The sequence below is a fragment of the Phoxinus phoxinus genome (assembly GCF_949152265.1).
Source record: "Phoxinus phoxinus genome assembly, chromosome: 4".
NCBI classification, from domain to species: Eukaryota; Metazoa; Chordata; class Actinopteri; order Cypriniformes; family Leuciscidae; genus Phoxinus; species Phoxinus phoxinus.
In genome coordinates this window covers 32,673,245-32,700,817 of record NC_136879.1, presented here as the reverse complement: position 1 = coordinate 32,700,817, position 27,573 = coordinate 32,673,245, and the positions used below count along the sequence as shown (strand labels likewise).

General features: G+C 38.9%; 3 protein-coding genes across 3 annotated transcripts; 2 read left to right on the top strand and 1 right to left on the bottom strand.

Annotated features, from left to right (window-relative positions):
- The first annotated feature begins 1,031 nt into the window (after positions 1 to 1,031).
- clptm1 (CLPTM1 regulator of GABA type A receptor forward trafficking) lies at positions 1,032 to 11,029 on the top strand. Its single transcript, XM_079609491.1, has 14 exons — positions 1,032 to 1,304; positions 4,144 to 4,271; positions 4,968 to 5,091; positions 5,235 to 5,393; positions 5,600 to 5,717; positions 5,900 to 5,985; positions 6,140 to 6,260; positions 6,364 to 6,608; positions 7,338 to 7,431; positions 7,515 to 7,705; positions 7,806 to 7,901; positions 8,001 to 8,136; positions 9,439 to 9,606; positions 9,727 to 11,029. The coding sequence occupies exons 1-14, from the start codon at positions 1,251 to 1,253 to the stop codon at positions 9,918 to 9,920; spliced, it is 1,914 nt and encodes a 637-aa protein (XP_079465617.1). The 5' UTR covers positions 1,032 to 1,250; the 3' UTR covers positions 9,921 to 11,029.
- A 581-nt stretch (positions 11,030 to 11,610) lies between these two features.
- On the bottom strand, positions 11,611 to 13,505 carry mos (v-mos Moloney murine sarcoma viral oncogene homolog). Its single transcript, XM_079609492.1, has one exon. The coding sequence runs from the start codon at positions 13,169 to 13,171 to the stop codon at positions 12,179 to 12,181; it is 993 nt and encodes a 330-aa protein (XP_079465618.1). The 5' UTR covers positions 13,172 to 13,505; the 3' UTR covers positions 11,611 to 12,178.
- Positions 13,506 to 13,863: 358 nt separating this feature from the next.
- On the top strand, positions 13,864 to 26,360 carry relb (v-rel avian reticuloendotheliosis viral oncogene homolog B). The gene is made up of 11 exons (XM_079608975.1): positions 13,864 to 14,325; positions 14,883 to 14,897; positions 15,252 to 15,418; positions 20,153 to 20,458; positions 20,957 to 21,117; positions 21,216 to 21,307; positions 21,772 to 21,903; positions 22,014 to 22,118; positions 22,239 to 22,454; positions 24,017 to 24,082; positions 24,160 to 26,360. The coding sequence occupies exons 1-11, from the start codon at positions 14,283 to 14,285 to the stop codon at positions 24,633 to 24,635; spliced, it is 1,779 nt and encodes a 592-aa protein (XP_079465101.1). The 5' UTR covers positions 13,864 to 14,282; the 3' UTR covers positions 24,636 to 26,360.
- The last annotated feature ends 1,213 nt before the right edge of the window (positions 26,361 to 27,573 follow it).

Genomic DNA, 27,573 nt, shown 5'->3' with positions numbered 1-27,573 from the left:
TGGGTCATACCTAAAAAAAATGGTATCTCATCATACCTAAACTGTTTAAAAGATCAATATTATGTTGATAGCCTTTTATTAGCATGGTCTAGAGCTGATGTGTGCAAAGTTTGGTGAAGGTCTGATAATCATTCTAGGAGTTCAAAAAAGTATATATATTTTTTTTTTTGAATGGAGGCTAAAGTTTTTAGATGATCATAAAAGTTAGATTTATTTTTTATAAATTTTTATTTATATTATAGGATATGTTAGGATGTCTACCAAAGAAGATGCATACCAATTTTCACGTTCATGATGAATCATATGGCTGAGTTATAATTGTTTATTTGTTGTAGCGCTCCCTATTGGCAGGATTTTCCAAAACGTGGTGTATAGCTACGCTCTCAGAATGTCCTGTTGTCTATGGGTACATTTACACAACAACGATGTTCTAAAAACAGAAAAGCTTTTCATTGCATTTTTCGAGTACTCATAAAAGTGTAGGCAAAAAAAAAAAAAAAAAACCTGGATGACCTACTTCCGGTGAGGCGGTGAAGTGCATACTCAAGAAAGTAGGCGATTTTGTTTTTAGAGTTCCAAAGTTATGATCCAAAATGCAAATTGACTTACCGGTATATAGCTTAATTATAGCGCCACCTTGTGTCAAGTGGGGGGTAAGTCTGTACACCTGAGGAGCAGTGCACAATTGGGGTGACATTTTGGGGTTTATGGTATCTGACACCTATACTTTAGGGCAGAAGAAAAACAAGAAGATCAGTACAATACAAAACTTAGTCTATCTATGGTACAGGGTTCCAGGCTTCCAGCACCTTCTGTGTTCTGTTCGGACCATTACTTTTTTTAATGAATTAAAACGAAAATTAATTGAAAATGTGAACTAAAACGAACAAACAGCTTTGGTAAAATAACTGAAACTAGACTAAATACTGAAAAAAAAAAAAAAAGTAAAAACTAAAAGCCCAAACCTATAACCAATGTGGTGACGAGTCACTATAAGAGCTGAGTCATAGAATGAAATTACAACAAATAGCTTTATTAACAAAACTTAATAAACAGCATTATGTATGGATTTTTGGAACGCGTTGGAGCTTGAAATATGCTATCATGCATGACGTTCTGAACTGGTTCTTTGACACGAATTGTTCGAAAGAACCGATTCGTGGAAATTGGTAGGTCCCAGACAGAAAATCTCGCGATATATCAGATTACATACCACACATTACAGTCAGTGTGCGATAGAGACAGGTAAGATGGCGGCGCAGGAGACCCAACCAACACAGCAGCTGTCCGTAAGCAACGGAGAGGTAAGAATAGTCGAAATAATAAAGTATAGCCGTAAGATGGACTTGTCAACGAACAGCTTTCATATAGTCCACACGTTCACGAGAGTAAAGACTTGCTTCCTGTAAGTTTTAAAGAAGAAATCCAGATTGCCGGTGTGAATCAGCGACCCCTTTAATTCAGCATGCAGTGGGGGAGAAAACAATGTCTGAGTCACGTAGGGTCTTCTTCAATTGTGTGACTTATTATTACCGGCACATTTCCTTTTTACAAAGCTCAGTTTACACCCATTTTCTATATCACAGGCTGTATTTCAAAAACGAGTGAATTACTGCTCCCTTTGACAGCATTTTAAGGCATCATCACGTTTGAAAGCGCATTTGATGCCCTTAAACGATTTCTAGCTAGACAGCTAACTTGGCTTTAAGAAACAGCCTATATTGTATATGGTTGTTCAGAAACTGTTCTATATAAGTTACTGTTCTATGGGTTGATCATTCTTAGCATGCTGGCTAACTAGCTGCCTAGCTCTTACGTTAGCTTCACATGTCAAAGCAGTTTAAAGATGGCAGTATTGTACAATCCGGGTCACTAATCCTCTAGTTAGACCGTATAACGTTACTGATACAATAGCACGTGTATTGGGTGAAGTTGGAGGAACTGTAGTGGTGGTTAGAAGTTTTGTAATGATTATAGTGTGCCGTCAGCTTCAGTTGCTTGAGTCAGGGATGATCAGCCCTGCTAGATCTGCTTTCATACAGATATTTCATACTCTAATTTTCTTGTGAACAAAGACTTTGGTTGTCCATTTCTGGTTGGTCTGAGTTAGATTTAAACGGTCAGGAGGGAAAACTTACTATTGGCCTGCTGCTGAATTAAGCAGCAAGGTTAGCTTCACTCATCTGGATGAATAACCCTGTGGTTACTGATTACACAGGTTATAAAGGTCATATATGTGTTATGAACCATAGACATTACTCAGGTTTACAAGCCCTTTTTCCAAAACAAAAGTGGGCTGCCAAATGTAAACAAGTGGATAACAGTTTCTCAGTATTTCTGTTGACTTCTCAATCTTGTTAATTTTTAGATGGGGTTTCTGTAAATAGTAAACTGGTTAAATTGGTTCTGTTGACACAGTTGACAAAATTACCATGACAACACCACATTAGGGTCTCCACCTTTTCCAGAAAGGCCATTCCATCATCTGTGATTAGGTTAGCCTTACCTTTGTCATATCACCAGAAAGCTACAATGGACTTTGATTTTAGTGTTGAGAACAATAGAGGTCTTAGGACTTAGCCCTGGGGGACCCCGTATTCAGAAAGAGGATTGGCTGCCCACGTTCATTGCCTGAGGTCTGTCAAGAAGAACAGTATGTCCAGGACCCACTAATAGAGATAAATTCGACACAAGTGCATAAACGTTAATATCATCCCAAGCTTGATTTCACGTGTTGTTTTGTGTTCAGACCACAATTTGTATTCTATATGTAAATTGGTGACAAGCCTTTTGGGGTGTATTGTTGTCATGTCAGAGCTGTTATTTCTAATCTTTAGACATGGATTGTATTGTAACAGAATCATTGTGGTCCCTGTAGTGTGTCAAATCTAAATAATTTACTTTTAGCTGATCAAAAAGGGCAACAGTGGGAATACAGAGATGGATGAAAGCTACATTCGTCTCTTTATGAGCGTGTGAAAATACATTTACGGTAATCATGATATATTTTTCTAGTTCATGGTTGAAACTGGTCACGCTTAGTTTTCTTTAGATTGAGTTGATGGCAGACTTCTATCAGGCTTTCTCATTTTCAGAAAGCAGCAGCAGTTTTGTCGGTATAGCATAGTTGGTTTCATGGTCAGAGAGAGATTTGTAGATATGACTTTTAGCAAAAAAATAAATAAATGCCTGTGCTGTGCCTTTGTTTTCTCTAGTTAATATTTCCTGTTTTGTCAGTACAGGTTTAGCTGGCACCCTACCAAATGTCAGAGTTAAGGAAAGTAAAAAAATGTGGCCATCTTTTCTATGCCTAGTTAATTATCAATTAGGCTAAATAACCAAAACTAAAGTGCACAATTTGCAGAGATGGTGTAAAACAAAACAAAAACAGTTGTTAAAGGACAATTCCGGCGCAAAATGAACCTAGGGGTTAAACTGATTAGCTTATAACGCTAGTATATGGGGCATAGAATAAGTAAAAAGAAATCGCTAGTTAATATCACTAACAAGGCTCAAAATAGCCTCACACTAACACGATAGCATAATGAGGGTCCCCCCATGTTCTCAAACTGAAGCATTGAGAACTTTGTAAGTGTACAGACAGTTTAATAAGAATATACTTTATAAAGACAGTACATTTTGCGTATACAGGCAGGAGCCATCTTTGGAAAACAGTCTCGACCAGTCGAACCACGAACGCCGTGCTAAATGAGCTGGTCGATAGGTTCAAGTCACAGTTCAGCTCACTTAGCACGGCGTTCGTGGTTCTCAATGCTTCGGTTTGCATGTAGGGACCCTCATTATATGCTACCGTGTTAGTGTGAGGCTATTTTGAGCCTTGTTAGTGGTATTAACTAGCGATTTCTTTTTACTTATTCTATGCCCCATATACTAGCGTTATAAGCTAATCAGTTTTTAGAGATACAACTGGGTACATTCGATTATAATGAAAACACATCCCAGAGAACGGTCGATTCGGTACCCATGTGTTATTAACCCCTAGGTTCATTTTGTGCCGGAATTGGCCTTTGAGGGCACAATGATAAAAGGTTTGTTCTATCTTTTTGTCCAACATCTTTATCACAATGTGTAGTATAGTAAATGTTCATGATAATTTTGTTCATCACTGAATGTTCTGTGCAGGTGAGCAGTAATGGGGCAGCTCCCTCAGGTCAGGACGCTCAGACAGTGGCAACTGCACAGGACCCCCAACAACAGCAGCCGCAACCGCAACCCAATGCCTGGCAGGTGATTAAAGGTGTCCTCTTCAGGTGAGTCCTTAATGTGAACCTAACTGATTGTCCATGGTGTCCACGCATGTACTTTCAGAACATCCTGATTCCTGCACTTTGGTCCCCTGACAGAGGTGGTTTGTTTTGTAAAACTGTAATGTGGATAGCAACTTATAGATTGTGTGGTTGGGTTTTAGCTTGGTATGCTATAATGTTTCAATGCACTTGAACATTTTAATTAGGTAATATTTATGCAAATAAATGACACGGGTTGCTGTGATCAACATTGGTTTTGGATAATTGTCAACATTTACTGGTGTTGCCTGCTGAAGATATATTGTAACAACCACAATGTGAGCCCAGAGGGCTATATTACTCAATGGACGTCCCGTGAGGGGTAAACAACTGAACGTCAGAGTTGTTCTGGGTGCTCTAATTGATGTCAGGGGGTTTGCATACTTATGTTAACATACTTATGCAATATTTTTTTTTTTGATCACAGTATTTTTATTTATTGTCGCAGGTACAGTCATTACCTTCTCCGGTGGTATTTCAAATTCACTTTACTCATACTTAAGGTGGGCTGAAATGGACTGTTTTATGGAATATTTTCTCAAATAATAGGTGACGGTATAATGCAACTGTGTTGCATCATGAGTTTTGGGATTACTACACCTGAACATCATAGAACTGAAGTCTAATATGAGTTTGCTCTTGTGTTTGTGTATTACTCAGGATTTTTATCATCTGGGCTATAAGCAGCTGGTTCCGCAGAGGTCCATCAACTCCAGATCCCAGCACTCCAGCTGGAGCTCCGCGATTGCCCAGTCGAAACCTCTTCCCCAAGGACACCCTTATGGTATCCATAATCAAGACCTTTCCCATCTGCATTTTATATATATAACCAGGATATCTTATTAACCGCCTAACCAAATCCTGAGTAGGGTCAGGTTTGTAGATGATTTGATAACATGATGTTTTCTGTTACCTGTCTTTTCACAGGATTTATATGTATACATCTCTGAGGATGAGATATTTACAGATTTTAACAATACAGAAGCATTATTCTGGTATCAGCAAGATCTGGTTTATGGAGACTGGTCCACAGGGGACCTGGGGGATGGCTGCTATGAGCATTACCAAGAGCTGGCCATCTCTGAGGTGGGACGTGAATACTTGCTGTAAATGTGAATGCAATAGATCTGAGACGTACATGGTTTTAAAATAAGTGACATTTGTTTTTTAGATGAATGAATGAATAGAAATATATTTAGTGAGCACTGTAAAAATCCAATAATATAATTTTATGTCTATAAAATCCTTGTTGAGTGACTGTTGCTGATAGCCGTCTGTTTTTGTTCATACAGGGTTTGAAGCAGAACGGCTCTGTATACATCCACATTTACTTCACCAAGAGTGGCTTCCACCCAGACCCCAAACGGAAGGGCCAGTACCGCAGGCTATCCACGGTCCATACCACTCGAAGTGAGTTTGTCCAGTTTTTGCCTTTGTTTCTTGCACTCTCTCTCACTCACCTCTGTGACACGCGTGTTTTTGCTGCTCACACGTTTGGCTGTGTCAGCAGCCCTGTAATAACACATTATCAGTGCATGGGTGAACCCACTTTAAAGCCTAGAGCCTGTTTTCACACACTTCCACTTCAACAGTGCTCAACAAGTACAAGAGGAGGAAGTTCCTTAAGACCAAGAACCTGTTGACGGGAGAAACAGAAGCTGATCCAGAAATGATCAAGGTAAGTTTGAGACTCAAGCTCTTTTCCAAAACCTTGAGCTGCCTCATTGAAATGAGTTAATCGACATTGCTCTTGGATCTTCCACCATCCATTTTCCCATGCTGTGCATTCTGGGATTGCCTTGTGAAGTTTTGCTATGTTTGTGAATTCCCAGCGGGCTGAGAGTCATGGGCCTGTGGAGATCATATCCCATTGGCATCCCAACCTCACTATCAACATGGTGGACGATCACACAGCTTGGGTGAAGGGCTCTGTCCCCCCACCCCTTGACCAGCGTAAGTTTTATTTTGTGCTAAACCTCCTCATATTATTATGTCCAAAGCCATAGATTGATCTAGAATCACCTCTGGTTAACCTGAGCACTTCTGTTTCTCTCAGATGTGAAGTTTGATGCAGTCAGTGGAGACTACTATCCCATTGTTTATTTCAATGACTACTGGAACCTGCAGAAGGACTATTACCCTATAAATGAGACCCTGGAGAATCTGCCCCTTCGGCTCTCCTACTGCCCCCTGTCCTTATGGCGCTGGCAGTTATATGCCGCCCAGAGTGCCCGCTCCCCCTGGAACTTCCTGGGAGAGGAAACCTATGAGCAGTCAGATGAGGACCAGGATTCTGTTAAGGTCTGTACTGCACTCAAGAGAATATCGGTTTTATTTGTATATCATTTGTAGCTGATCACTTTTGATGTTTGAGATATGGGATATTAGAACGTAGAAAATGTGAATGTGCTTTTGATTTTTCATACTTCTGAAGGTTAAAGTTAAATATTACTTGTATTATATTATAAAGTTATAATAATGGACCAATGATTTTTTTAAATTTTATAATCAATATTCACACTTTTTAAAAAAACATGTTGGAACTACAGGCATTTGTTGAGTTTATAAAGAATACTACACATTACACCACATTTAGCTGTATTTATTTAGTGTATATTTTATATAGTGTATCTTAAGTGTATATTTTATATAGTTTATCTTATTAACTAATTTTTTTATATCCATAAGCAACACAATATATGATTGAATTTTTTTTTTATTGATTTAGACCACAAAACAACCTGACATAGTGTTAATGATGATAATAGTATTATCATTATGTACTTGAATTTTTCTTTTAGTTTAATTATTAGTTTAATTATTGTTAAAATGCATTTTGGCTATTGGAACCACAATTTTTTTTATTGAAAAAATCTGTATTGTTGTTAAAAGTGTTCAGTTATAACCTCCTCAGCCTGACTCGTGAATATTAATTGAGTGATGTAATGTTAAAATTACAAGCAGAGTAACTACTTTGAGAAATGGCATTAAAAGATCTTGTGCTAATATGCTTGCTTATTACCTGAACAGGTGGCTCTGCTTGAGACCAATCCATACCTCCTGGGCGTGACCATCGTGGTTTCCATCGTCCACAGCATTTTTGAGTTCTTGGCCTTCAAGAATGGTAAATACATACTGATGTATATACGTGCTGTAATTGATTGAGACTTGTGGGTTCTGGTGTCTCTCATTTCACTTTCTCTGCAGATATCCAGTTCTGGAACAGCCGCCAGTCTCTCGAGGGCCTGTCTGTGCGCTCCATCATATTTGGGGTGTTCCAGTCTCTGGTAGTGCTGCTCTATATCCTGGACAACGAGACAAACTTTGTCGTCCAGGTCAGCGTATTCATCGGCCTGCTCATCGATTTCTGGAAGATTACCAAAGTCATGGACGTCAAGGTGAGATGATGCCACCAGCAGGCATTTTGGATTACTTCAGTTTAATGCCTAGGCTTGAATTCTTCGATCTCGATGTTGATTCTTGTTTTTCTTTTCCTAGCTGGACCGAGAGAACAAGATTGCTGGAATTTTGCCACGACTGAGTTTTAAAGACAAGTCCACATATGTGAAGTCTTCAACCAAAATCTATGATGATGTAAGAGACTTTTAAGCTGCATTTTAGAGCTCATTCATCAAGTCCGCATAATTTATACAAGTTTTATGATTAATATTTGTTTGTTTTTTCCCTCCCCAGATGGCCTTTAAGTACCTGTCCTGGCTGTTGTACCCTCTCTTTGGGTGCTATGCAGTTTATAGCTTATTATATGTGGAACACAAAGGCTGGTACTCATGGGTGCTGAGTATGCTTTATGGGTTCTTGTTAACCTTCGGTAAGTGTGGCTTTACTTCACGTTTGTAATGGCTTCATTTGATTGCATTTCTAATAATTGCAAGAATGCTCAGAGTCTGTGTCAGCATCAAATCAGAAATGGTGATTAGATGCTTGAGGAATAAGCTTACACAGAGGAATTTCACTTTTTAATCTTCAAGGCCCAAAGGATTTTCTACAGTTCTGTAAATAGAAAAAGAGAACACTGTCTGCAAGGACACACAGTCACGTGTGGAATCCAGTAGTTAGCCTGGAGGCAGTTAATGTATGTTGACACATTGATATTTAATGATTTCAAAATGAAAGGAATGGAAAAACGTTTCCTTTTAACACTTTGATATGTTTAGATGGGGTTTTGAGTTAGTTTGAACTTCTTGTACTTGTATGTTTATGCATTTTGCAGATGCTTTTATCCGAAGCGACTTTCATTGCACTCAAGATTTACATTTTCATGCATTTCCTAGGAATCAAACCTATGACCCTAGCTTCACTAATCTGTGTCGCTAATAGTGTTGCTTATAATTCTGTTTGGTGATGCTAGTAGAACAGAAATGACACATTTCAGCATGAAGAAGTTACAAAACTTGTCATTTAAAAATATTTTGTGATGTACTTCCTATTAACTAATGCTTTAATTAGTGTGCTTAACAGCATGTTTTGCTTGAGATTTTAGTATGTTTGGGTGGTAAAAACATTTTTGGGAAAATGTGTGCATTTAAATTTAAGGACAGCCGTTAAAGCTGTACACATTCAGATTGACCTTTGCCGTGTGTTTTGTGGTTTTGTTTTATTTTGTTTTTAGCTTCTCACCTTGAGCGTCAGATTTTTCTATTGGCATGTCACGTTAAATAGTCTAGATATAAAAAAAAATGCATGTCAAGAATCCTGAACATTTAAGACTAACTAGTTGTTAAAGAGAAGCTATTATGTGTTTGTTTTTTACATGTTCAACTTTCTTTAGTGTGTAATGTTGCTGTTAGAGCATAAAAAGGCTCTGCAAAATTACAGTCACTCCATAGTTATTCTCCATATCAGTGAGCACTGTTTCTGACCTCCCTGAAACACCTTCAATATGGTCTTTAGTTTTATAAGCCATAGGAAAAAAAGAGGGCGAGCCCTAGTTGAGTTATGTTAGTAGTGTGTTGAAACTTATGGTAAAGGGCATACCGGCTTGAAGTGGTTGACCAATCACCACGCGCTTTTCAGAAGAAGGGGTTTCATAGAAACAGAAACTAAAAACTAAAAAGAGCATCACTGACAGACTGGGAAGAGAGGTTGAACTGTACATGCATCATTCCTACAGGTTTCATCACCATGACACCACAGCTCTTCATCAACTACAAGATGAAGTCAGTAGCTCATCTTCCCTGGAGGATGCTCACCTACAAGGCCCTGAATACCTTTATAGATGACTTGTTTGCCTTTGTCATCAAGATGCCAATGATGTACAGAATAGGTTGTCTCAGAGATGGTACGTGCACATACGTTTCCCGTTGAATTTGACGATATGATTCAGTGTTATGCCGATTAGTATCTTAATGCTGCTGGTATTTTCCACTATATAATTAGCTGTGCCGCCATTTCTCCACAGACGTTGTGTTCTTCATCTATCTGTACCAGCGCTGGATTTACAGAGTGGATCCCAACCGTGTCAACGAGTTCGGGACCAGCGGAGTTGACCCGAGCAAGGACAGCTCAGCCCAGCCAGGAGCTGCCGAAACAAGCGCTGCCGAAACAACCGCTGCCATCACAGATAAATCGGAGGGGGAGAAGAAAAATGATTAAGCCCTTTTAACCCCCTCTCTTGCCCTCTGGTCTTGCGAAGGTGTGATAATGCATCGGCAAGGCTGAATTTATGTTTAATTGTCAGGGAAGGCAACTGGAGTAATGGTATTACGTAAAAGACTGCAGGAAAAAAAAGTTCAGTTCAACGTTCCTCCTTTGTGTGGGATCCACAGGAAAAGAAATATTTAATGTAGAGTTCCTGAAATCATTCTTTTTCAATCTCCCATATTTTTGCAGTCAAAGTGAAGTAAAATGTGATGTACTGTATTGTATATTTTTGGGTTGGTAACACTAATAATTTGAAGGGTTAGGTGGTCCATAATTAAATCCCATTGGCTGGAGTGAATAGGGCGAGTGCAGTACATATCATTTTGTTTTTTGTATAAGAGTTAGGAAAAGAGGTCAGATACAGCCTCGCTGTTCTCCTGATTCTGTGTACTTATTTTCTGTTCATTCCATGTGTGAAGGGATACCAGGAAGCAGAGTAGTGTAGGACGGAGAAGGCCAAAAAAAAAAAAAGTCAATTCTGTTGAAACGTTACCCCGTGCAAGACAGAGACTTTCCACGTTTTAAAACAAGAATTGATGTTGCAAACTTGAACAAAAAATAAAGAAATAACAGCCTTGTAGGTATTAATATAAAAGTATATATTAATATTATTAATAACTGATCATGATTATTTTCTAAGCCTCTAAATTTTCTTTTGTATGTCCTAAAACTGTACATCTCAGCTTGTAAAACGTAATCATGCTGACGTCAAACATCTAGCAATAGCTGAATTGCCAGTTTCTAACTGAGAGCTAGTTCCATTACATTCACACTCCACAGTTGGACCACCATGTCACGTCCGGCTCGACACAGCACAGTCCAAGAATGCGTGAGACGCAATGCCTGTTTTTTTTTTTGTGCCGTAATTCTGAATTAAGCTTTTATTTTGGTACGTTCCAAAATTTCATCACTCATGTTTATAGTAAAGCATAAGTGCAGTTTAAAGTGGACATTGTTTTATTCGTGTCTCAAGACTTGTGTATTTGCATTTTGGCTTTTAACAGGTGTGACATTGGTCTCATAAAAACATTAAATACATCCAAGGAACATACACATTTTGCAAAGATTTTAAACTGTAACCATTCAATGAACTAGGAGAAAAATGTTAAAAATTTGGTTGCACCATATGAAGTGCATACTTTCTCTTTGGGTTTGGCATGAATAACTTTAGCCTGAATTAGTTTTTTTGGGGTTACTAACAAAAGACTTTTGCCTCCATAATGGCTTTATATATATATATATAGTATTAAATATATAATATATTAAACCAGAAATAGTAAAAGTATTGCTCGAATTCACAGAGCAATGATGGTTTTAGCATAAACTAGTGGCAGATTTACATTTGAGCAGCACATTTGGATTTATCAGGGTTGTGAATTTCAATTAGTGTTTTTATAACAAACCAGTATGATAATGGGCCCTAACAAGATAAAGTATTGCCTTCTAGTCATGTTACACTTCTGGAAGCCGCATATGTGTGGAATATAGCTTTTGTTTGTCACTTAAAATGAAGAAAAATCTCTAGAACTGGTCTTGTAAAGCTCGGCAGAATTCTAGATGATACAAATTGAGTCAGCAACCTAAATTTATTTTAAATTTAATTTGAGCTATGATCATATTCATAAATGTAATCACACTGAATATGCACAATATTTGAATGTTGTGCTGACACCTAGCGCCGTAGATGCAGCATCACGCTAAAGTTTTTTTTGAAGAGAAATGCTTTATTCGCCCTCTATTGGTCATAATCATAATAATTTATTTACGTGGTCCAATAACAAAGTAAGTCCCAAAATAGATGGAGTAATATTCAACTTGTGTGTGCAACATGGCGGCCACTAGAAGGCTCACATTTTCAAGAATGTTACTATGCGCGTAAAACGTGATAAGTAGTAACATGCGGAAACGTAACGTTTATTTACTAATAAATAAAATCAGATCTAGAAATACATTTGACAAAAGTAAAAATAGTTCAAAAACATTCAGCTCTCAACTTCTCCTCACATTTATTTATAAATATGAAGGAAATATAACCTCAGAAACATTACAAATCACAAAAGGCTCGATTTAAACAAGAAAACATTTAATTAAAGCTCTTTATATATTAAAAATATTTTTGCATCACAATAAAAATTGCAAACACTTACAATATTAAACTTACTAAACAGCATTACAATAAAACAAATCTAAATATATTTTGTCGTGCAAATTCACAATATGATCAAAGAAAGTTCATTGACGAGCTGATCTGCGGTCGGTCGGATGTTGGGGTTGCCGTCCCAACACCGGCTGATCAGGTTTTGACATGTCTTTCCAGAAGATGACTGAATAAAAACATCCTTAGTGATGGATGGGCGCAGATTATACGCCACAACAGCGTACATAATACACTGCCTGTCTCCCTCATACGGAGACTCTCGAGTGAGGAGCTGCCACATTGTGATGCCAAAAGAATAAATGTCCACGCGCGTTGAAACTTCCTCACCTTTTAGCAGCTCGGGCGCGCGGTGAGTGAACGTGCCACCGATTTCACTCAGATGCGTCACGGTGTCGCTTTTGCTCGATAGTTTAAAAGAACACCCAAAATCTGCGAGCTTACAGACACCCTGTTGTGATACTAAAACATTGGCAGGTTTTAAATCCAAGTGGACTGTGAGATGCGCGTGCAAGTGCTGGAGCGCGCGGGCGATGTCTATTGAATATTTCACGCACTTGTCCATAGGTAACGGGGCTGTGAGTCCGTAAATGACCTGGTGTAGGTTTAGGGCGCCTGCGAACTCCATTACAATCGTTCCGATGTTGTCTTTGGTGTTGAGGTGTGCAGGAGTACACGTGGTAGCCGCAATCACGCGCACAATGTTTTGATGGTGCAGGTGCGCTGCATTGAGTTCTGCCCAGAAACTCTGCCTCGAAGCCAGTTTGTTTTTCACACATCTCACTTTTTTCACAGCAACAGTCTCGCCAAAGTATGTGCCTTTGAACACCATTCCGAATCCACCGCTCCCGATGGGCTCCAGAGCCTGTAGGTCTCGCCAGTGGATCACAGAGGACCACAGTCTGTGCGCGATTTTACCGTGAAACGTGTTTATTGGAACACGCAGAGTAGATCCACTCGCAGTTTTGGTTAGCGGGCTACTGCACGCACCAAACTGGAGCCCAAAGTCCTTTGGCAACAGTCGGGTGATGGGGATTGGTGACGGCATAGTGCATGGTGACCTCAAAGAGCTGTTGGGGTTTGCTTCGCGTGGGAGAGTTCACGTGATCATTTTATGCACGAATGTCATATGACCATCACATGCCGTACAAATTATATCTCTTGACTCAGGATATATAATTAGTATTAACGTTACATGGGAACCGTTCTGTGTAGGCGGTATTTTAACAGAGGTCTAGCGATAAATAAAACAATATAAAATAACTCTAAATCACACGCGTTATTTGCAGCTATTGGCTAACCCGTTTCTACCTTACCAGTGCTGTATTAACAGACTGACGCAATGATGAAAACAACAGGCGCGATATGTGCCTCGGTCATTACACCCTGTTATTCTAGATCACGTGACTTTCAATACACACACACTCTCTCTCTCTCTCTCTCTCTCTCTCTCTCTCTCTCTCTCTCTCTCTCTCTCTCTCTCTCTCTCTCTCTCTCTCTCTCTCTCTCTCTCTCTCTCTCTCTCTCTCACTACTTGAAAGAAAGGTGTTCTGTGTGTCCCCGATAATTTAAATATATCCTACTGCTAATATTTTAAATAAATGTTGCGTATATAGGCTATAAAGTAAATAAATTATTATTGTTGTTAGGCTACTTGACGTATGGAAAGCTATAGCGCACTTAGGTTATTTTAATACGGTGTTCGTTATTCATTTAAGACTGTAACGTTACCTGATAATTAATAACTGATGCGCTTTCGAAAGAAACTCACCTGTTGTTAGTTGTTGACATGGCGACGAATCTTGGGGGTTTCCCCAGTTGTGACGTCACGTTAGGGGGATTTCCACCCACATACTGAACGAATAGAGAAAAAGTGAAAGAAGTACGAGGACGAACGGTTTGTCTTGTCACACTCGTTAGTGGATGAACAAGAGATAAAGCGGTCTCTCTCTTTCTCTCGAGATTTTTTTCCCCAACAGCTTCCCTTAACTTCAGGACTTCCAAAAAACAACAACAGGCGAAGCACCCGGAAATGAGTGCGTAACGCGGGTCTGATGATTTCGACGCTGTTTCGGTGGATTTTCAAGCGCAGATATTCAACACAATAACGACTTACGAGTGCGCGTAGAAACCAAAGAGACTCTTTTATTGCACTTGCAATGAGAATCATGAGCATTCGGAACGGCACAGCGGAAAATGGAGGTCAGTTCACTTTCTTACACCTCGGCCCTGTTGTCATTCTGATTCAGCATGTTTTAGGAATATTTGCTCTACTTTGAGACAAATCAAATAATACTGCAAATTATGCATTGAAATTGAACAAATGATAACAATCGTCATGTCACGTTTTATTACGTTTTATGATACTAAAGTATAAACGAAAGAGAATTGTTTTCTAAGAGAAGTGGGTGTTTCCAAAGTGATAACTAGGCCTGTATCGAAACTACAGTATAACAGGCCCGCGAATTGTCTTGTTTTATTGTCTTGAACGGTTATTATGGTTTAGTATGTCTCTACTGTAGTCCGATCGAAATGCATGTTTATAATCTGATATGTTTTTGACTTGTAGCGGGTTTGTTTATTAGCTAATAATAAAGAAAAGCTGTTGCATGCAGACACTGGTTTTAAGATGACATTGTTTATCCTTAACTGCTAGTTTTATGTTATATAAATAAGTTGCTTTCAGTTTCGGTTTCCGGAAATGCACATGTTTACCTGTTTTTTTTTGTCTTGTTTTTCTCTCCGGTCTCCCTGTGCAGCCTTAGATGACCTAGGTGAGTGCATGTGACGTCATTGTGGGGTGACCTTGTTTGTCCTTTTTTTGTTCCCTTCCCTAAATATATTAAGTTTTTTGTTTGTTAAACTATCCTTTTAACACCATAAAACAATGTCATTATTTATTCACCTGTATGTCTTTTTAAACCCAAAGACTTTCCATGGAACAAAAAAGGAGATGTTAAACATCTCAGCATGATTAGTTACCATCTTTTTCCATACAGTGAAAGTACATGAGATCATCTGCTTTTGTGTTCCATGGAAAAAAGTGAATGACAGAATTGTACTTTTTTTAAGTGATCTCTTTATCTACACCTTGTGTTTATATGTATGTCAAAACTCTCTCTGAAAAGACATAATTAGTGAATACCTTTTGGAGAAAACAACCAAAGAGCCGAGTCAGCCGAGGCTCCCGGGTCCTCCTCCTCCACCTGCGGACCAAGACGTCCAGCCAGTTGATCCACCATGTAGAAGCAGGAGAAGCGCTCCACAGTTGGTCTCCAGAGGTTTAGCTCCACAAGTGAGTCTTTCTTTTACACTAAAATCAACAGGAAGAGCGGTTGTCTATAGCAGGCATTACTCTTATTATTTTTTTTATACTGTTTTGAAATCCTTAAAGGGAGTTTTTACCCCATAATTAAAATTCTGTTATCTTTTACTCACCCTAATGTCAACTTGTATGACTTTATTTCTTCTGCAAAACACAAAAGAAGAATGTTGTTAACCGAATAGTTTTGGTGACCACCGACTTTAATTGTATGGTAAAAAAAACAGACTTTTCTCAAAATATCATCTTTTATGTTCTTCAGTTTGATTTGGAACAACATGATGATTTTAATATCTGGGTGAGCTTCCCCTTTAACGCTATCAATTAAATTTGGTGCATAACTCATCCCACCTTGTTTGTTCTATAGACATGAATGATGCCACAAATTCTGTGGCTTATTTAGTGTATTCACTTGCCATACAAGTATGTCTTACATTTATTGGTAGAAATCGAAACTTGTTCATGACATCAAGCTTTTTTTACCCACTGAAGGATGATTGTAATTCGATGCCTGCTTTCAGTTAGAGTTCTCTCCGCTCATGCTTTTCTCCCCCTATACAAAAGGCAGACAGGCACATGCCCTCCTCTCTGCTTTTCACTTTCTCATTGGCTGGTTTTTCATCCAGCTATACGAGCTTCCTGTTTCTTCACCATGCTCTTTCTGGCTCTTCTCAGCGGTTCTTTGTGTAAGCGATCTGAGTCCATTCTCAGGCATGTCCAGACTTAGTGTTTTGTCTGTTGTTTTCATTCTGAAACGTGTTACTATATTTATTTTTTATAATCATGCTCTTTAAATGTTCTGCATGTGTCAAACAAACTGTTAATCACTCTCTTTTTTTCCCTCCCCCTCTCTTTTGCACACTCACTTTCTCTTTCTCTCTCACTGTTGTTGTTTGACATTGGTTTAATTTTCAATTGCAGATAGTGCATAGTGATTTGGATGTGAATTGTTTGTCTTTCAATGAACGATTTCAGATATTGGAAAGTCCAAAAAGGAACATGTGATTTCAATGTGGTAGTAAAACAAGCTTGTTTTCGATGTGGTTTTCTGAGCCCTTTGTTTCTGATTCATTGTGCAGGTGTTTGAATATAAATGATTCACCGATTGGCAGGCCATTTATTTTATCTAAATAATAAACCCTTTTGGCATTGATTAATTTATCTGTTTGTTTAAATATTTTGTCTCTTGCTCTATTCATTCATTTGTTTGTTAATTAATTTGATATCGGGAAATCCAGCTGTAAATTACAGTGCACACCAAAGACAATATATTATAATAACGATAGTTTTAATAATCTTTAAAATTCTTTAAGAAAAGTCCACAACACAACTTACGATAGTGGCACAGAGGAAAAGTAAAATTGGAATCATTTTGAATTTTTTTTTTTTTTTTCAGCTGATGAATGATAAAAACATTAAAGTCGCCATCCATGTAGTCAATAATCTTACCCCTCATCTTTGATCACCAAAATGGCATATTTAAACATTCCTTTTCCTGTGAAAAAAAAATTATGCATGCCTTAAAATAGCTTGAATGTAACTCTACACCCTTTCTTCATTTAGTATACGCGGAGCCATGAATATGCAAATGAGCCCTGCCTCCACTCAATCATACATGCTCGTCTACAAGTCGATGTATCAGAATGGTAATGCGTTTTATGTATTGCTCTCTACAACGTTGGAGACATAACGTTAATTATTATGATTAGCCTTTGGCTTGACTACGTTATCAAACCGCTAATAATGTGTTGCTAATGTTCCACAAACCATGTTCCCGTTCGCCATCTCAAAGTCAGATAGCTGCCTTCTAAAAATCAATATCCTTAAAAACGCTTTAAACATCAAAGAACGTCAGTGGAGAAAGGCATATAGTTCATCATAACAATGTAATATACATCATAGGCTATACATAATTCATCTGCTATATTGCTAAATCTACCTGATTTTTCATATACCCCGTACTTTCCGGACTATTAGTCGCACTTTTTTTTCATAGTTTGGCTGGTCCTGCGACTAATAATAATAATAATAATAATAATAATAATACATAGGTCTTATATAGCGCTTTCCAAGGAGCTCAAAGACGCTTTACAAATGAAACAAACAAACAAACAAAAATGAGAGTGCTATTATAGATTGTAAGCGAGCTGAAACAAGTGAGTTTTTAGCAGTTTTTTGTAGGTGGTCAGTGAGTCCGAGTTTCTGATGTGAATGATGACGGATATGGGGCTTAAAAGTGAGTGTGGGGTCAAAAATGAAACCAAGATTTTGGATCTGTGGGGAGGTGGTAACTGTATGGCCATCGACGGATAGAGTGAAGCCTTGGGAGGAGGGGAGGAGTGATTTGGGACCAATGGCGATGATTTCCGATTTGTTGCAGTTGAGTTTAAGGAAGCTGGCGTTCATCCAAAATTGTTTTGCAGAGAGGCAGTTTGTGATGGTGAGTACTGTGGCAGGAGTGATGGATCTGGTGCTGAGGTATAGTTGTGTGTCGTCTACGTAACTGTGGAATTTTAGTCTGTGATTATGAATGATAAGTCCAAGGGGAAACATGTACAAGATAAACAGAAGGGGACCTAGCACCGAGCCTTGAGGGACTCCGTGATTGACAGATATGGTGTGAGATGTACAGTTGTTGATGGATATGAACTGAGATCTGTTGGTGAGGTAGGAGGTAAACCAGGAGAGATCTGAGCCTGAGATGCCAAGATGTTGTAGCCGTTGTAGAAGGATGGAATGGTCAATGGTGTCAAAGGCGGCAGAGAGGTCAAGTAGGAGGAGAATGGAGAGGGAACCAGAGTCAGAGGTGAGCAGGAGGTCATTTGTTACTTTTGAGTAGTGCAGTTTCAGTAGAGTGATAAGTGCGGAATCCAGACTGAAAGGTTTCGTAAAGCTGATTGGAGAGGAGGTGATGTTTTAGTTGAGAGGCGACCGAACGTTCTAGGATTTTAGACAGGAAAGGTAGCTTGGAGATGGGGCGGAAGTTGTTGGGGTTGTCAGGATCCAGGCCAGGTTTTTTAAGTATTGTTGTGATGGCGGCAACTTTGAGGGAACTGTTCCAGAGGTGAGAGATGAGTTGATGATGTCCATGATGAGTGGGCTGAGGCTGGGGAGGCAGTGCTTGACCAGTGCAGATGGAATGGGGTCCAGTGGACAGGTTGTGAGGTGGATTTTTTTTTAAATGGTTAGTGAGATCGGTTTCTGTAATGACTGATAGTGAGGGGAGAGTGATATGAAATGGAAGGAATGAATCAGGTTGAGGGTCTGTGCTGGGAGAGATATTCTCAGAGAGTTCTTGGTGAATACTGTCAATTTTGTATTTAAAGAAGTCGATGAAATTAATGCATTTGTCCTTGGTGAATAAATGAGTGATATTGTCAATGGGTTTGAGTAGTTATAGTCAGGTGCGACTTGTATATCAAAATGATTTCATACTAAATGAGATGAACCAAGAGTTAGCGGAGTTGTTCAGAAGCGACACCGAGAGGATGAAGAGTACAGTGATGTGGAATGAGGTCGCGGGAGCTTGGTGAACTTGCTTACCGGTAACTTGTTGGACTCGCTGGCTTATGTTAATTTAGCCTATTCAGCCTCCCAGGTATATGTTCTTTATGCTATTGTGTAGCTGTTACGTTAACATGACACCTATTCAGCCTGTTGTTCTGTGTGCTATTGTGTAGTTGAATAACTTGCCTTTCCAGATTAAATGTCTGTTCTTGGTCTTGGATTTTGTGAAATTAATTTCTAAATAAATGCGACTTATAGTCCAGTGCGACTTATAGTCCAGTGCGACTTATATATGTTTTTTTTTCCTCTTCATGACGCATTTTTTGACTGATGCGACTTATACTACGGAGCGACTTATAGTCCGGAAAATACGGTAAACAGAAAAATATTCCGGGATAACCTGGCTTCTCTTGAGACTCTCCTGCTTTGCAGTTACCGGTAATGATGTGCTAATGCCCGCCCTCACGTTGACGTGATTGGTTACAAGGTAGTTTGTAACGTAAAAAACACAGGTGATTTCAAACCACGTTTCTGGTTCACTGCAGTTTTAAGGAGAAAATACTCAGCAATGGTGTGTACTTATGAATTTGCACATGGTTTGTCTTAAAGCATATTAAAAATACCACATAGACATATAAACAATATTTAAAACTTGACCCGACTTTAAAGAGAATTTGAAGCATCAGACGACAAACTCCATTGCATGCTTACAATAATTAATGTAATCATGCGTTGGTGTGGACACTAATAATATTATCATTATAGTTATCTTAATAGTTATTGTTCTTGGTGAGAACACTCCTTTTAATCTGTTAAAAGTGGTTTAGAACACATTTAGCAACCACATAGCAACACCCTTGTAAGTAGGTGCTTAAAACCACTCAGAACACCTTAACAACTTCATAGTAACACCCTGGCAACCACCTGTAAAATCCTAGTAACCCATAGTGATGTGATAAAAAGGACACAGAACACTTTAGCAATATAGTAACACTTTAGCAATAGGGCATAACACTGGCAACCTTTCAGGACATTTTACTGTATAGTGGAAAGGTACTGTATACTGTAAGGAAAGCCACATCAAGTCACTGTATAGTGACTTGCAATGTTCCAGCAACCACCTAGAACAACTTTTGTAAGGAGATGCGCAATTCATTTTCTTCAAATGCAAAAATTTAGTCTGCATCTCTCTTTTCACAGATTCCGTTCAACTGTGACCAGGCCCCAACCACAAAAACTGCTTTTATGGCACCAATGCATCCCATGCGAGGCCACAAAGGGCCTTCTCAGCGACGGGGACAGGCACCTGTAGCACCCCAGTGTCTTCATCCTCAACAGTCTGGGACAGAACATCTGGAGCGCTTCCTGGAAAAGCCTGAGATGGTGGTGGTGGAGCAGCCAAAAGAGCGTGGCATGCGATTCCGCTATGAGTGCGAAGGACGGTCTGCGGGTAGCATCCTTGGAGCCTCCAGCACTGACGCCAGCAAAACTCTGCCTGCTATTGAAGTAAGTCTGAGGAAGAACTTTTGGCAAGGGTGCTAATGAGCTTGACAGTTGTATTTTTAGGAGTTAAATACATTCTATCATCATGTTATCATCAGTTAGACCTTGTGAACCTCTCATTCAATTTCAATTATGCATTCAAGGTTTTACATTTACATCAATTGATTTGAGAACCTTATTTAATTTAGTGAGTGTGTCTGGAATGCACCAACTATCCCAAGACAGTGGGGCTTCCCCCATTATGGTTTGTGGTGTTGTATGTAAAATTAAGTGAAACATGTCTTTGCAGCTAAAAATGAAAGTTCCCTGGAGAGGTGTCCGATGCGTGGGCTCTGACGGAGGGATTTACCTTTAAACCACACAAATAAACATGTTCACCAGTCATTTTTTCCATTGACAAATGTCCGTATGGGTACTTTCAACCAAAGAGCCTGTGCCAAAAAATGCAACCACAAAGAAGCAATGCAAAAGTAAAACTGTATTTCATCCTTTTACCTTTAGATTAAAGGCCCCATTGACAATATCAAGAAAGTGATGGTCACCGTGTCTCTTGTGACAAAGGACATCCCGTACCGGCCACACCCACACTGCTTGGTTGGGAAAGACTGTTCAGATGGCATCTGTGTCATCCACATCAATCCCAACAGTGCTCGTCGTCACAGGTATATTTCTGTTAACCTCAATGGAACAGCATGCTTAGGAGAACGTGATCGGAGTGTAAAAACGCTATTTCCAGCCTGAGTATGTTGGTGTTTTCCAGCTTCGCAAATCTGGGCATCCAGTGTGTGCGGAGGAAGGAACTTGATGCCTCACTGCAGAAGAGGAGGAATAAAAATATCGATCCTTTTAACAGTGAGTTGTTGAATGATATTGCAGACTCACTGGCTTTTTCCCAAACCTAGTGAGCAATTTAGGCAGCATACTAACAGAATGGGACGTCATCATACATAAGTAGCAACTCTCTACGCTACATGAAGTGCATAAGAACACTCAACCATGTTAGTAGCTTACAGCAGAAGTACAAAAATACATATTCAGTTCAATTCAAGTTTATTTGTATAGTGCTTTTCATAATACATATTGTTTCAAAGCAAATTCATGTGTCCCACACATATTGGGTAAAAAAGCCAATTTTTTGGTCTGTATTGAATAAGTTATGTTTGAAATTGAAATTTTTCTCACTTTTTCCAGATGTATATTTTATAATGAGGGCAATGCCATTTTCTAATTAGGTTTTGGAACAGGTCCTAATAATACTCTTCCGCTGTAGCCGAGTATGAACAACTGTTGAATGTTTTTGTCTCGTTCTCCCCCAGCGGGCCACTCTAAGAGCATCGAAGACATGGACATGAACGTTGTGAGACTGTGTTTCCAGTGCGAGTTGGAACGAAAGGACGGAGACAGAATCCCCCTCGCCCCTGTGGTTTCCAACCCAATCTACGACAAGAGTAAGAGCGAGATATATCTCAGGCCAAAAACATACTCTACCAAAGTACTTAAAAATTCTCTGTAGTTTCCTGGCAGATGATGTTTGGGTTGTTTGTATTTGTCTGATTAGAGGCGACCACAACAGCAGAGCTGAAAGTCAATCGGCTTAATGTGGTCAGAGGCCCCTGCACAGGCAAGACTGAAATCTACATGCTCTGTGACAAAGTGCAGAAAGGTAACTGAACACAATACGCCACATTTAATTGCTCAAATTCTTATTACATCTCGCTAAATGCTATCTTTACAAAACCGTTGGACTAAAACAACTCATTTGTATATCTGGAATCCTCTATAGATGACATAGAGATCATCTTCAGCACGGAGGACTGGGAGGGCAAGGCGGAGTTTGCTCAGACGGATGTCCACAGACAAATCGCCATCGTCTTCAAGTCGCCACCGTTCAGGGAGCAGAATATATCTGAGGAGGTGGAGGTCAACGTGTGTCTACGCCGCATATCCGACCGCATGGACAGCGAGCCAGTCAAGTTCACTTATGTTCCAGACAACGCAGGTGAGTTATCAGACATGGCTGAACGTTGTAAGGAAAGCCACATCAAAATCAAAAGATCCAAATATTATTATTAATTTCAAAATGTAATAATATCCTGTTAAAGATGGTGGATAGGATAAGCGGGTTGGAGAATGGAATACTATTTAAATGAAATCTTTACACATTTTTCTTCTTTTAATTAACATGAACAAATGTAAAAAGTTTAACAAATTCTACCACAATATGTAACGCTACTGTTCAAAAGTCTGGGGTTGGTACAATTTTAAGCATTTTTGAAAAAAGTCTCTTCTGCTCACCAAGGCTGCTTTTATTTGATCAAAATGCAGTAAAAACAGTAATATTGTCAATGTCAAATATTATTACAATTTAAAATAATTGTTTTCTATGTTAATATATTTTAAAGTCATCATGAAATCAAAATTGACCCTATTTACTTTGTTAGTGCACATTACTAGTCTTGTGGTGAACAATTAATCCGCCCAAGTTAATTCACAGAAAAAAAAAAGTTATTTATTCATGTTGTGCTTCAGTGTCACATGATCTTCAGAAATCAGTCCAATGTGCTGATTTGGTGCTCAAGAAACATTTCTTATTATTATCATTGTTGAGAAAAAAAGATTTTCTTAAAGGGATACTTCTCCGATTAGCTTTGTATCAGTAGATACCCGGCAGTATTTTCGAATGACCGTGCTTCCCTCCCTCATGTCGCCCTGAGACGAGAGATTTCTGTATTGTGTGTCCAGAAAAAACCCCCAGATGATGCAAAAATCGTCATTTAGCGTCATCTGAGACTTTTTTGGCCAGAGGCTAGAGACTACAGCCAGTAGTAGGAGCTAGTTCCGCATGTTTTCAACCCGCCCATAGGGCGTCTTTTCAGTTTCGAGTCAACTAGTAGCCTAGTTTTATCATTTCTTCCAATACTGCCCTCTGTAACCGGTAGGCGTGGCTTGGGAGTGGCCTCGTAGGGCAGCGAAGCAAGTGCATTCTGGGAGTCATTTTTTATCCACATGAGCCGAAAATACATTTCCTGGCTTTTCTCAGTCTAGAATGCACTAACTTCTAAAATAATTTCACATTTCTACTACATAAATTACCCAATTTAAATACACATTCATCTTTCCAGCGGTGAAATATCCCTTTAAGGTGCTGTAACAATCCTAAAAATGTTTCTTATTTGGGGCTTTTAGGTTGCTTGTGTTTTGAAGTTGTAGAATACAAAAGCAGACTAATAGGATGAATAACTGAAGCCAAAATGCCGCGATTCAGAAATGAATCACCTCCTCTCTTGCTAGTTTCTAAAATATGGCATAAGAAGGTGTGTCACCGTGCCAGTTACTCAAGGGGATTTATAAATAGGCAGCATTATGGTAGTTTAAACTGAAAGTATGCATGAGGAAGCTAATGCTTCATAATAGGTCGTTTGTCAACAGACAGCTTCTGTTGTCTACAGAACACAGATGATTCCTTTATAATCTGTGCCATTTCAGCCAGTGCCATCACATGCTCATGTCACCCTATAACACTGGAGGGAGGTTAATTTGATTTGCACTTTTGATCTGCAGATCCCTACGGAGTGAACCGCAAGAGAAAAATTAAAACGGATGTCAAGTTCAGCGAGCCATGCAGCAGTAAGTATTTTTTTTTAATGGAAATCTTAATATCATTCTCTGAAACGTTGTTGACCACATCCGTTTTATCTTCCCAGCTCCCTCAGGTCAAGACCTCATTGTGAACGAACCTAGCATGTCACAGCATTTTGACCCATTCTACACTCTTCCCGATTGTAACGTTCCCAATGCTTCCATGCCAATCCCTGTTCAGGACAGAGGCATCCACATGTTATCCCAGGGCATGGAGGAAATTCACTATAATGAAGACTTTAAACAAGAGGACGGTTGTATAAGCATGGACCCAGAGGCTTTGGAAAGCTTCTTCCAAGGCTTGGTTCAGCCAGGTTCAGAGCATTTTTTAAATGAATTTCAGATCCTTGATTTAAACTTCGGTTTGGACGGCACAGATACGAACTCAAACGTCAACCAACCTATGATGAACATGGCGTCTATAAATGACGTGCAATTCAGTCAGATGGTGAATGAGAATCAGGCCTATCCAGCAGATTTGGAGAACATCGACGGCCTCGTTTTCTCCCCTGTGAAGAGCGAGAATGACCCGGACCATTGAAAACCACTGTGGACTTTTGGATTTTGGACATACAGACTAGAAAATCATTCCGGATCAGGAAAAGACTAAGTCAAACTTGTTATTGACTAAAAAACCTGTTCAGCTGGCACTATGACTTCCAGTTTGGTAATATGTGCATAAAATGAAGTAAATCACCTGCTCAGCCACTGGTCTTGAAAACGGACTGTAAACTAAGGCTGGTGACAGCCAACGAAAGGCAGGAGAAGCATGTAGCCATTGCATTTTCTAGTAAAAAGGGAGCATCATATGCTGCTCAACTGCTTCTATTGTGCCAGTTATGAAATGCGTCTGTCATTTTGCTAATTTATTGTGTGGGTTTTAAGAGCAAAACAGATCGAGTAGATGGTCCCAGACACCCAAATTCACTCAAATATTTGTGTTCTATATAACATTTTGTTTCGAACATTTCTGAACAGTTCAACTGTTGAGGAATTTCAATTAACAGCATTAAGAGGACAAAATTAGACATGATTCTGAAGTAGCAGTTGGATTCATTCATGTCATATCATTTAATTTCTTTCTTGTAATCATCAACGATTAAAATCCCCCGCCCTTTGCTGGCCGTTTGTATTTCCTGAACAAAAACGTAGTTTGTTATCGTGATATCTGGTTAACCAGTACAGCACTATGCTAAGCTGTAAGAGTTCGCTCACACAAAACGTGTTTTTGCATTCCTCTGCTGCTTTTCTATTGTTTTTCTCTGTAAACAAGCGCTAGATGGAAGTTTGAACGTTGTGTTTGTGGCTTGCATCTTGTGCCGAAGAAGTTCAATGCTGTTAAACTTATAGGTCTGGCTTTTTATCTCATGTTTTTAAATGCAAAAACACGTTCTGTGTGAATGTCCCCTTAACTTGCTAACCAAAATTTCAGTTTTCTAACTGAAAACACAAAGAAAGGGAAATGTTTCATTTGATTTTGTTTGCATTGGTAGTATTAACATATTTTCATGACATCTCTTATCAGGCACCAAATAGAGTAACCATTAAAAAATGGTTTCAGCCAATGGAATCACTTTGGCGTCCAAGGGGATTGGATTCTGTTGGGGACTAGTATTTTTGCATGACAGCGGACATGACATGATTAGTTTCCTAACACAGTTACGGTAGATGCTTTAGACAAGTAGTCAGCAGCGATCATGCAACTAGTTTAAACCAGTTTAAACTTCAGCAATTGAATCGCTGTCAATGTGAACACAACTCAAAACAATTTGTGAAGAGAAATATGATAATTTGTCAGTTATTGGATTTCTGGTTAGTCCAACCAACTGAGAAATTTTAATTGGTCTACAATTTCAAATTAGTTGTATATTAAACATTAAATATGTTCTGATTGGCATTTTTGCTTTAAGTGAGAATAGTAACCTTTCACTGGAAACTTGTCTGGTTACATCATGCTGTGAAGTTAAAACTGAAATTAATGTAGTCAAAATGAGTCAGTGGCATAAAGATTTTATTACTTTTTTCTGTGTTTTAACTACATTTACTTACTCATCAACGTTGAAGGAAACTGGATTCATGTTCTTAATCATTGGAAAGCATTTCGTCCATTTGTACACACATATATAATGTCTGTAATACTGCTGGGATTCTCATTGTTTTGTGTAAAAATCCATTAGTTGCCTGCAAATATTGTCGCTTTCTGCTTCTCATAGTATGCTTTTGCTGTTGATATTAAAATCGTGTTTTGGAAAATGAATATTTTGACTCCATTTGACTGTCCCTATGAATAATTGCTAAAGTCATGGGATGAATCATCATTTCTTCCGATCGTGACAGTGGGCAGAAGTCTATGGCCGAAGTACTACCAAATCAACCTCACCACATTAACAGTGTGAATTCAAACCCTGCAAACTCTTGACTTCATTTGCGTTTCCAGATTCAAGGGACATGAGGGAAGCAGATAAAGTGTGCAGTTACTTCCTCATTCACTAGTGCTTTGTTGCACTTCTCTGATGCTATGTATAGGGTTCTAAACAATAGCCGGCCCACACACATTCAGCATGTCACATTCTCTGACCAAATAGCCTCCTACAGTTTTTCATTGAACTTTAGACATTATGCTTCAATTGTTGTTCTGTTTTTAATAGGTTATTTTATTCATTATGACCTCATATCAGAATATCATTGTTTTTAAACAAAGGATTTGTGTGTGTGTGTTGAGCACTTGTGAGAAGTGATTTCCCACAGCCCACATGACTCATGACCTTTAAAAAGTTAGCAGCAGAGTTCTCTTCCCCTCTCTGTGTGTCTGGATAGGCTATATTGCAACTTCAGATTTGCAAGGTTTAACATTGAGTAGCTCTAGGGAAATGATGCCTCACACACAGAAAGTCCAGGATTAGGCAATGGCTCCATACTTGAATAAATATTTGGCACCAAAAGGTCCAGTATTGGGCAATAGTTCCAACCCTACTGTAATAAAGTATAAGGCGCCAAAAGGAAGGTTGTTAGAAGACACAAAATTTGCATTTCTAAAATAACTAGGTGCACTATTTCTGTAATGTGAATTTATAAATGAGAATTTTTTTGACAGTAATGACAATGTAATACTATCACTGCTTACTGAACAAGTATCTCACAAGACTGCTTTTGTCACAAAAATGGGACATTACTTTTATACAACAGCTTTAAATCAAGAAATGAATCTGTAACTTACAAATTTAGACTAAATATTGCCACTTGTGTATATTCTGTTCTTTCACCGACAACTTTCCAGACAAAGTCAAAGTAGAACCGTCTCTGAGCAACAGAGAGCAATGGGGTTTCTTTCCTGTCTTTGAATCTCATGAATATATTCACTTGTTGCCACCTACTGGCGTAAATATGTAGCTTGCAGAAAGTGTCTGAAAAATTCTCCCCTCTAGTTTACACAACTTTCCCGAACGGGCAAACACAGACAAGGGGAGTGATTCAAACTA